The sequence below is a fragment of the Drosophila mojavensis genome, unplaced genomic scaffold (genome assembly GCF_018153725.1).
Source record: "Drosophila mojavensis isolate 15081-1352.22 unplaced genomic scaffold, ASM1815372v1 contig_16, whole genome shotgun sequence".
Classification (NCBI taxonomy): domain Eukaryota; kingdom Metazoa; phylum Arthropoda; class Insecta; order Diptera; family Drosophilidae; genus Drosophila; species Drosophila mojavensis.
In genome coordinates this window covers 3671665-3682500 of record NW_025318693.1, presented here as the reverse complement: position 1 = coordinate 3682500, position 10836 = coordinate 3671665, and the positions used below count along the sequence as shown (strand labels likewise).

Sequence of the window (10836 nt, the reverse complement as noted above, 5' to 3'; positions counted from 1 at the left end):
GTTTTGTTTCTCTAATTCCGTCATCTGCCTTATTAGTATATATGATAGATAATCTAATAATTAAGTTAGTTCTGAGATCCTAGTACTATTTGAGATATGCACATACATGCACATACATTTCTTTTTAACATTCCTTGCTTATAAGTACTTAGAAACATAATTTGTTAACAATTTCATACACTCTAATTATAATACTAGATTTAATATATATTTAATACTGAATAAACAATTGATATTCAATATTTAATAATATTCATGTTAATCATCTGATAAGCTTGCGCATTCGACTTGCCAGTTCATTAAGAGCTAATGATCATGCGGCCTGGCTATCCGCTACACTCAGGTGGCCCAGGGCCCAAAGCTCCAAGGCGGGCTTGTCATTAAGCGAGCGCACGGCATATGAAAAATGAAAGTAAAATGAAAGGCCGACCGCACACACACACACACACACACACTCACATATACTGCTATACTACTGCAGTTACTCATGCAGATACTCACGGATTGGCTCGCATCCACTCAATCAGGGCCAGGGAAAATCGCCAGGGAGTTGAGTACAGCAACAACTAGTTGGCAGCGCCTGGGTCAGCCCGAAACATTGATTTCCCCAGACTTTACGAGGCAGAAAGAAAATTAATTACCTAACCTAAAAACTCGGGCCACCAGACCCGATGTGAGGCCGAGCCAAGCATTGTTGAAAAATGCCAAGTTGGCAGGAGTCGATGCTATTCTATTTTGTGTTACTCCTGCCGCTGACTCATTGGGCATGAGAACGAAACGAATGATATCGAAAATCGAAATCAATAAATGAAATTGGTCAAATCAATTTGACAACAATTGCAATTTGTGCCAGGCAAACGAGGCTCAAACAAAAACTGGGCCATGAAATTTGATTAAAATGGAGGCGCGCCACAAAGTCGAAGCTGCTGTGAATGGGAATTGGAATGGGAATGGGAATGAAAATGAGAATGGAAATGGGATTGGCAATGGGAATGCGAATTGAGAAATGAGAACCGTGAAATGAGAAATGCGAGTGAGCATAATGTAGTTGGTCTGTCTGTCACTTACCTCCATTGCCGGATATCACAACGATGACAACCACTAGCATGCTGAACATAATCAGCGCCCGCTGGCAGCTGCTGCAGTCCACAGATGCGACGCTGGCTGCCGTGGAGCAGGTAGTCGGCCAGAGCCGGTTGCAATTTGCGAATGTCCCATGCCGGAGCTGCTCGTCCTGTGCCTCCGGACTCACATCTGCAGCAGGATCTGTATGCTGCTGTCTTTGTCGTTGTTTTAAATTCGTTTGTTTCTGCTGCTGCTGCTGCTGCTGCTGCTGCTGCTGTTGCTGCTGGCGTTTTTCCATTTGAAAAGTTGCCATAATATTTCACTCGCCTTTGTACGTGTATGTGTGTGTGTATATGTATATGTATGTGTGTGAAAAGGGGGGCTACTTTGGGGCTAGTCAGTCACTCTCTCGCTCAGTTGGTAGGCGCTTCCGAATCTAGCTGAGAATGGGCATTTTTTTGGCAACTGTATAACAATTGGGCGTGGCTGGCCGCCTTATTAGCGCCTGCCATGCTGCCGCGATGCGTGAAATTGCCGAGCCGGCTTACAAATTGCCCGGCTTGCTTAGGGCGTTTCTTCTGCTCCTCCTCCTCCTCCTCCTCCTCCGCCGCCGCCGCCGCCTCCTCTTCCTCTTCCGTTCAAGCTGTTGTTGTTGTTGTTGTTGTTGCTGTTGGTGTTGCTGTTACTGCTACTGCTATTTGTAGCCTGCCCAAGTCCTATGTTGGCAAACTACTTTGCATTTGTTCTGCTCGGCTGGTGCTGAGAAATCGCTGTCATTTTTCCAGCGATTTATATTCTATTTAATTCCACTTTAACACGATATCACTGACTATCACTTCATCTTCATTAGCGGCCGTTGCCGGCCGGCAAGCGTACTGATTGCGATTGTCCTTCGTCCTTCGTGCGTCCGTTCTGCGACGGCTGCAAGAGAGACAGACAGCGTATGAGAGAGAATGAGAGACATAGAGATAAATTCAGAGCACAAGCGAAACAAAAAAGTCAGCGTTAAAATATTTGGAATTTCATTAAAAATTCAAATGTCAAAGTCAAAATAAATGGAATTTTGTGTGTGTATATGCCGGCACGTGCTGAATATACTCTCTGTGTTTGTGTGGGTGTGTTTGTATTTGTATCTATATAGCTAAGGTATGAGCCAGCGAGACTGAAATTTTTTATATATATTACTCTCAAACGCGTTGCCTTTATGAATCTGTTTCTCCAACTGTCCAAATACCAAAGAATGAGAGAGAGAGAGAAAGAGAGAGAGAGAGGGAGAGAGAGAGACTGAGCGAAATACAATTTCGAAATGTTTTACCTCTCAAGCGAAATGTTATTCCAAAAATTATAATCAGATCCGACGGTCTGAATGCGACAGCATAAATACTTTTAATGGAAATCTATGTAATTCCACTTAAATTACGACCGTTGCCATAAATAAGAATTGAATTTGATTTGTATTTGTGGCGATTCAGCGTAAATGTTGCAAATACATGAAAAATATACTTTAGATATAATTTTAACAGAGCTCCAAGAAGCTAGAGAATAGAGAGAGAGAGAGCTCCAGTTTCTCAATTGAGCTTTACAAATCTCTGAGCTTTATCAATATTTATAATCAATTAATTTAACTCTTCTTCAATTAGAAACAAAACTTTGCTAAACGCCAACTAAGTGAAGTTCTGAAAACCAAATAATTAATTAAAACTTTTGTGCAACGAGTTTTAACTTTGTGAGATGCTTAAAACAATTTGAAACTATTCAGTTCGAAGAGATTCTTATTATTATTAAGTTTTTTTTTTTTTAATTAAACTCTTAATTCAATTTGTGGCCTGGCTCAGAATGAGCGCAGAGCCCGCAACATTCTATAAATCTTAAAATATTTGCATTATTAAAATTGTTTAAGGTCAGATGATTTTCCTTTACTTCAGATTGAGGGCGAAAGTTTATAATAAACCAGCGATAATTGAGCTTTCTGATGGCTGCAGCTGCCTGAAGAATCCTATCATATATTTAATGACATATAAATTGAGACATTGAAATGTTCACTTGTTCCTAATTAGTATCAAGCCACCCAACGAGAGAATGCGTATAAATAAGTAAAGACATCCTTTTTCTACTTTAAAGTCCACAACATTGTCGGCTTCATTCATTAAATATGCATTAGAAATGCTCTTTCAACATTGACCAATTAAAAATGTATGAAATTAACTAGTGCGAATGCTCTGCGTAGAAATGCCTGATGGACTAAGAAATACCCTGGACTATAAAACACCCTGTTCCCACCTGCTTTCTATGAGCTTATTTGCCATGTAAATTTAATGATTATAATAATATTAATATGGCATACAATAGCTATATGAGCAAAAGTATGATTATTTGCAATATGGGGAACATAATTTTTTATTTGTATATATACATATACATAAAACGTGATAGATTTGCTCAAATAAGATATCGAAGCTTGCTCAGTATGCTCACTTTCAATATTCATATTCCTATATATAGACTCAAGCTGGGATCTCGTTCAGCAACAGTTATATTTCTCTCACTCTCGTAAAGCGCCATTTTGAATATTCTTAAAAATTCTTGAGTAATACACTCAACACTACTCTTTCAATAAGACGCTCGCTTATCATATCTTATTATAGTCGGGATACATATGTACATACATGTATAAAACACCTAATTTAGGTATAATATTAATCAGTCCTCAATATAAAATAACTGAGTTGAGTTTTTTATAAAAAATAATATGCATACTTTAAATAGCCAAATTGGATATTGCAATTTATTCCGAACTCTATCCCAACATATTTCTAAAATCTAAATATTAGTAATTCCTACATTCAACTTAAATTCCTTAAGAATCGGTTTATCAAAACACCGAAACAAGTTGCAACAAAAACTATCCAGCGGAACGAAATGTCCAATGCTCGAATGAACTCGGGAATAAAAAGAAACACAAAAAATAAAAAGAAAAGCAGCAAACAAATTTATTTAGAGAAACCGCGAGAACAGCTGCTGCATGCCACATGGCAGCTCCAAGTCCTTTGCCTGTGTTTGACGGACATAAGAAATTGGCCTGGCCTGGCTTCGGTCTGGCTGGGGCTTGGGCTGGCCCTAATGGCATTTCATCTAGCCAACAATCAGACAGTTGTGGCACAGGTAAGCCAAGGTGAGCGAGTGGTTGAGCGACTGCTGTAAGCTATTTCCTTTTGCTTCATATTCTTCTCATCTTCATCATCATCGCGTTCTGCTTCTTCGCCTTTTGTTAGGCATTATTAGTGTCAAGGTGCGCGTTGCGTATACGCCACGTGGCCAGCTAGGGAAAGCAGCAGCAGCGAGAGTGAAGACAGACGGTAGAGCAGTGAATTAAGCCAAAGTCAGCTAAAAGCAGATCACGCTGCTGTTGCATTAACTTGTAAGTGCCTGACCCATTCGCCCATTCGTTGCATAATTAAAGCCCAGAGCTTCATTATAATTTCCATTAAAATAAGCGTTGGCCAACAGAAAACAAAAAAAAAAAAACGGGCGAAAAAAGTTGTTATCACTCTGAACTGACTGCAAGATACTCGCTCAACAAAGGGGAAAACTAAAGAAAGAAGAAGAGTTACGGCACGATAAAGCTGCAACAGTTTACGATGCAAGGGTTATAGAATGAGATGACCTTATATACGAGGGCGGTTCCAGAAGTGTCTAACTTAACCAGGGAGCCACGAAAAAAAATGTAGAAAATAATTAACGACTCCAGTATTCTTATATTTACTTTCTCATATCATATACCTTGGATAGCCTATTTCTATTATTATTGTTAGGAAATAGTCCGAAGCAATTCGAACTTAAGATCATGTTACCAAATATTTTATAGCCGAAAACGAAGGAACAGACCTCCCCCGAGTAGAATGCAGTTTGACCTCTATATTCTTTCGACTGAAACCTTTCAAATGAAACTTTGAATCACATATCAGTGACGAATTTTTCGTTGATTACAAATTCTCTTAGATGGCTCAAGCCAAGATCGATGGCTCCAAAAAAAATACGAAGCGACGTATCGACATGAAACTTTAAACTTATATTCAATAGGGTTGTCCCCTTTTAACAATATACCATATACAGGCTGTAAAACCCATACGAATATAATATAAACAGTCAAGGAATACCCTCCTATAGCCCTGCAAAACCCATATGCTCCTCTCGAGTATATACTCTCTCCAAGCAATACACCCATATCCAGGTCGTTAACATCGTTGACAGCTGTCAAAAGGGGTTAAAAAGAAAAGAGTTTGGCGCTGGCCACGCCCCTGCGCCTTCACTTAATTATTGAAGTATGCAGGCCGTGTAATTATATTTGATTAAAAACAATGCATATTGGCCAATAAAAATTTACGTTAATTATCCAGCGACCTCTGCTGCAGCAGTTGCAATTCCAATTGCCGTTGCCGTTGCCGTTGCCGCTGCAGTTGCAGTTAATAACGCTTCTTTTGTTGGGCAATTTCCACATTTATCATATGCATAATAAATTTTATTGGCCGCATTTAAAACAATAGATGCTCATTTTTATTGCCTACATTCTTTTTGTTCTTTATTTTGTTGTCTTTGTTTTCAATGCATCCGTGTTATTTGTTTTAAATTTGCATATTAATTATTCGAGAACGGCATTTGTTGCAAATGTGTTTTTCCACATGATACAATGCTTGCAATAGCCCAAAGAGCTGGACAAAAAATGCTTAAGTAAAGTTTGATATTATTAAACAAATATTATAAATCCGCTTCAAGCTTACATAAAATAACGAAGTATTCAAATTTTAAAAAATTACAAAGACCAAGTATTTATTGTATTCACAGCTTAACTCCGATGCGAGCAAACAGATTAAAAACGAAAATGTCATTTTGACAATTTTTTGCCTTTTTTTTTTTGAGAGAGGGTTGACAAAGAGAATGAGACTGGGAAAAAGGTTTTGGTGTCAATGCTAAATCCGTGTACGGATAAGTAAAGCCTTTCTCTGTCTGACACCTTTGTAGGGCATTACGTAATTATTATGTATTCGGGTCCATGGAGCAGTGGACCAGACCGAATTTTTGTTATGTATGTATATGAATGCATTAACTTATTCGCAAGACTTGAGGCATGAAAGTGGCCTTTATATTCCAATTAGGGTATTTCGAGTATGACATTGTGTGTAGCTGAAAAGGTATAACGGGAAAGCAAAGAGTCCGGACATGGAGTTTAGTCAAGCCATGGCTATAAATAAAGCTGTTTCTGTCTGTCTCTCTCTCTCTCTCTCTCTCTCTCTCTGTCTCCATCTCTGTTTTAAATATAATCCACATATTTCGTACAATTTCAAGACTGAGCACTTCAGAAGGTTAAACTAGTTATATTAGATCTTTACCATATATACCATATGCATCTTAAATACCACATGTAACCATATATATACCATTTACATATAAAAAATTCATTCTTTTACTTTGATTGGGTCAAGTCTTTATATCATACAACAAATTTAATTAATCCAAGTGTATTCGCTCGTCGACTACTTCGACAACTCATTTCGTAATTCAATTGAGCGGCTTAGGTACCATAAAAATAACACAATGTACCTCTAACTCATCTCTCTTCCTTTCTTCCATCTATTCATTTCTCTCTCTTTCACTCTCTCTCTCTCTCTCTCTCTCTCTCTCTCTCGCTTATTCAGCATCTATGCTGTGTCTCATCATCAAATAAACCGCAAACGAAGTTAAGCAAACCAAAATTAGAATCCACGTGCGCCGCTCTTGAAACAAATCCCCCGCCCTGGCATCAAACCCATTTGTGGTGGTTCTGCTTTTCTAATAGAGGTGAGAGACTTTGAGGCATTTAAGCGATTATCTGTATTATCCAAACAATTAAAGAGGAAATTATTATCTTACGTTAGCTTATGAATCTAGTGGAATTTACCTTAAGTAATTTGAGTAGTAGTGCGTGAATATTAGATGCTCTTGATGATGTTGATGTTGTAACTCAATTGTCTATTCCAAATGTTAAACTTTCTATAGATAGAAAACGGGTGTTAAATGGTTTTTTGTCTTTCGTTTCGCGCTCGTTGTTGCTTTAAAGAAGCCCTTCAAAATGCTTTAAAATCCCACAGAAAAAAAAAAATCAAACAAGAAAACGACAGAAAAAAAAGGATAAAGTTTCACCGAATTGGTATGGGGGCTATTTACGCTCATGGCGTCCAGTCAAAAGAAAACCGAAGCATAAAATGCGGCGTAAAAATAATTTCCTTATCCCTTTTTACTTTATTTTCTTTTTTTGTAGTCTTTTTTCTCTCAGTGGTTTTTCCACCGGTCGTAATTCGCAGGCTTACGTATATGGCAGATCTGGCAACCCTTCATGCATTTAATATTTTCCTTTTAACTCCCTGTCTGCGGTCCGAGCCAAAGGGCGAGCTTTTATTAGAAATGCAAATTGTTATGGCTTTGTTTTTGCCGTCAATTTATGTGACAAGCGAGCAGCCAACAAACCCGAAAACTAATCCGAAATTAGTTAAAAAAACTTAATCGAAAATGTTTCTTAGCGTTAAACATTTGGAATTACGTATTCATTAAAAATTAAATAGTTTTACAACACTTTTCATCTTATTTATATAGGGATGCCCTTTCCGTAACAACGTCGAAACTTATAGCTACGCCTTTTTTTTTTTTTTTTTGCAACTGTTTCTGAATTGATTTTTTAGCGTGAAGGTATTTTAAAGCATTTCGGGCTACACCTGGCGGTCAAAAAATAAAAGGGAAAAAAGGATATTTATTTTTAGTGCGGCCTTCGGGTTGAGCAACAAAATCAAAACAAAACAAAAAAAAAGTTGGGCTTTTATATTGTTCGGGGCTGCCCTTGGCTGGGCACTCGCCCACGTGCATGAAGTGTTTGCGGATGTGTGATTAAATCTGTGAGCCACTGTTTCCACTGTGCACAAAACAGTTATAGCGCACTTTGAGAACTGTTAATTTAACACATTTTTCTTGAGCAGAATAAGATGGAGTAAATTCATTTTTACATTTTCTTATTATATATTATCAAACACTTCACTTTAAATGTTGCATATTTATTTGCATCGACATTATCTCTCTCTCTCTCTCTCCCACGTTCTCGCTTACATTGACTAAATTGATGTTATGTGTTGACTGGTATGATAGCATAATTATTTATTTACCGTTGCACATGAAACAACTTTTACTTTCACCTAGTTGCCGCACCTAAAGCACACAGACACACGCACACACACATATAGAGCACTGCGCGTATCAGTGTATAAGAGCTGGCTGTTTGTTTGACAGTGTGTGCCTGAATTGTCTTTTCATTAGGCCAAAGCAATGCGGGTGTCCCGTTAAAACGACCGAACGACACGACTGCACTAAATATACTGAAAGAAGTACTCGAACACACCACAACAAACGAGCCAAGGCACCGCCGAGCGCCCGACAGCCAACGAGGCGGCAGAGCCAAAGCACGCCAAAGGAGAGAGCGCAAGGAGAGCACGAGATTGAGAGCGAGCTTTTGCCATGCCACAGTTAGAGCACAGTGGTGCCAGACATAGCCAACATGTTCTATTCTTGCTTCCAGTGCTCTTTCGACATTCGATGTTTCGAAGTTCTAATGCCTAGCCGTCTCTTAAGCCATGCCGGCGCACATTTCATATGCAAACGCTCTTAAGTCCAAAGTTATGGTCAGCATTTGTTGTTGTTATTCTAATTTTTTTTTTTTACACATTTACAGTTTCAAAATACACACAATTAATGCATGCAACTCGAATTTAAATTGTTTTCAGAGACAAAGCTACATATTTGCTGGTTATTCTACCCACACACACACACACTCACACACATGCACATCTGTGGACTGGTAACGACAGTTGGCTCTCACACTCGCTAAGCACTTTGCTCACATTCATTTCCTTGGCTGTCTGCCCAAATCAAACCGAAGCCCACACTACCCTACAATACTAGTTCACAGCCCAGTTACTATTCAGTTAACTGACTTTGACACTTTGGCACAAAATTGAAACGGATTAAGACAGTAGCAGCAGCCGCTGGCGGGCATATTCATTAGATGCATTTATTAAATTTCCAGATATTTATTATTTTATTTATAAATATACATATATATTTCAACTTAACTTGTCAGGTGTGTAGGGGAAATTAATTAATATATTTATTTAAATTAATAAATATATTTATTTATTTATACAAATTCTGTTTAATTTTCAAAAATATGTAATAACCAAAGAATATTATAATATTATTGAATTTTTAATAATAAATCAAACATAAAATATGCAAAAAGAATACAATTATATAATTTAATATAATATAAATACATATATATTTTGAAGAACTGCCCATTTATGTCTAAGCCTGTTAGTATTCGTAGTATTTCAGGTCTCTTAGCTTTAATGGTAAAACCATTGAGTGAGACTGTAGTACAATTTCCGCATCTGAATGAGAATGTGACTTGATATTGCTTATTCAGTTTTTTTCATATTTTTTAAATTAAATTGATCGTATATAAACGAATTCATTTCAGCATATATCATGCTTAAGCTACTCAAGAACTAATCGGATCATGTAATAAGCAAAGCAGAAATTTAATATGATCTTGGGGCTATCAAAAAATAGGTTAATACCAAATAAAGCTCCAAACATTTTTTTCCATCCGAAGAAAGATAATAAAAAATGCATAATTAATGAAAATTTTAAAATTTATTGCAAACTTTTTTCTCCTTCTCTCTATCTCCATCTCTCTCTCTCTCTCTCTCTCGTTGTCCTTACTCTATTGTGGTATTATGCAGTTAGGTCGCATTTGTACATCTTGCGTATTTTGAATAAATCGCCCTCGGTCGGGCCCACCGTCTGTCCCATCTCCCGCTCCATGGGAACCCCATCGACCAGGGCGCGTATGGTGGGCTTACTGGGATCCGTGGCAAAGGCGTTTTTCGGATAGTGCATGACGCTCTCGAAGTCATAGGGCACATCGTATGTGGTCGTGGTGCTCGACGAGGTGGCCATGAACTGGGGCCAGTACTTGCGCGGAATGTTATCGTAATCGATAACAACATGATCGTCGCGATCTGGACGACTCTGCTCGTGGTAGAGCCCCAGCAGATGCAGTGTCTCGTGCTGTATAATGCCCGGCACGGCCATGCATTTCGGAGAGAGCAGGACATCGTGCGAGCCGGAACCGAAAACCGGAAGGGGATTGTAGCCAATGCGAGTGCCGCAGAGCTTCTCCGATTTCTTATAGTAGACATAGCGACTGCCGGGTGGAGCCGGCCCCGTCAGCTCCTCGAACTGCAGGCAGCTCTGCTCGTTGAACGTGGCCAGGGCCGTGTGCACATTAGCCACCTCCTCCGGGCTGCAGTCGCTGGCAATGCGATAGTAGATCCTCGTACTGGGCCACAGCTGCCGCGGCGATGACATGGCATTGCGGGTCTTCACCTCGGCCTGCTCATCGTCCACGTCGATCTCGTTGTAATAGTTCTCGAAGTACTCCGTGCCCCATGCACCGGCTCCTGCCAGCAGGCCAAGCAGTAGAAACTGAAACATTTTGCTCGATTGCAGTGGAATGGACTTTGGGTCTTATATAGGCGCGAATCAAAATGCATTGCTGATGTTTCATTAAAATATAATTTATCAGTTTTGTGTTTTGTGTTTTTGCATTGAAAGTGTGTAACCTAGCGATTCACATGCATAGATAAACATGGACACACACTCATACATTTATATGTATATGTTTACGTA

General features: G+C 38.9%; 2 protein-coding genes across 4 annotated transcripts in view; both read right to left on the bottom strand.

The window, feature by feature from the left end:
- LOC6573527 overlaps nt 1-8467 on the bottom strand; it is a 27768-nt gene extending 19301 nt beyond the window's left edge. The window contains exons 1-3 of one of the 3 annotated variants that reach the window (XM_032731349.2): nt 8197-8467; nt 7001-7092; nt 1069-1986 (exon numbers count right to left, since the gene is read on the bottom strand). In XM_032731349.2, coding sequence (XP_032587240.1) covers nt 1069-1378 — 310 coding nt within the window. In that variant the 5' untranslated portion in view covers nt 1379-1986; nt 7001-7092; nt 8197-8467. The remainder of the gene's footprint in view (nt 1-1068; nt 1987-7000; nt 7093-8196) is intronic. The other 2 variants (XM_032731346.2, XM_015166956.3) reach the window with 2 other exon arrangements.
- Nucleotides 8468-9440: 973 nt separating this feature from the next.
- Nucleotides 9441-10652, bottom strand: LOC6573528 (zinc metalloproteinase nas-38). The gene has a single exon (XM_044007304.1). The coding sequence runs from the start codon at nt 10639-10641 to the stop codon at nt 9880-9882; it is 762 nt and encodes a 253-aa protein (XP_043863239.1). The 5' UTR covers nt 10642-10652; the 3' UTR covers nt 9441-9879.
- Between the last annotated feature and the right edge of the window lie 184 nt (nt 10653-10836).

Coding starts and splice junctions, on each gene's coding strand:
- LOC6573528 (XM_044007304.1), bottom strand. CDS start 10,641: ATGTTTCAGTTTCTACTGCTTGGCCTGCTGGCAGGAGCCGGTGCATGG.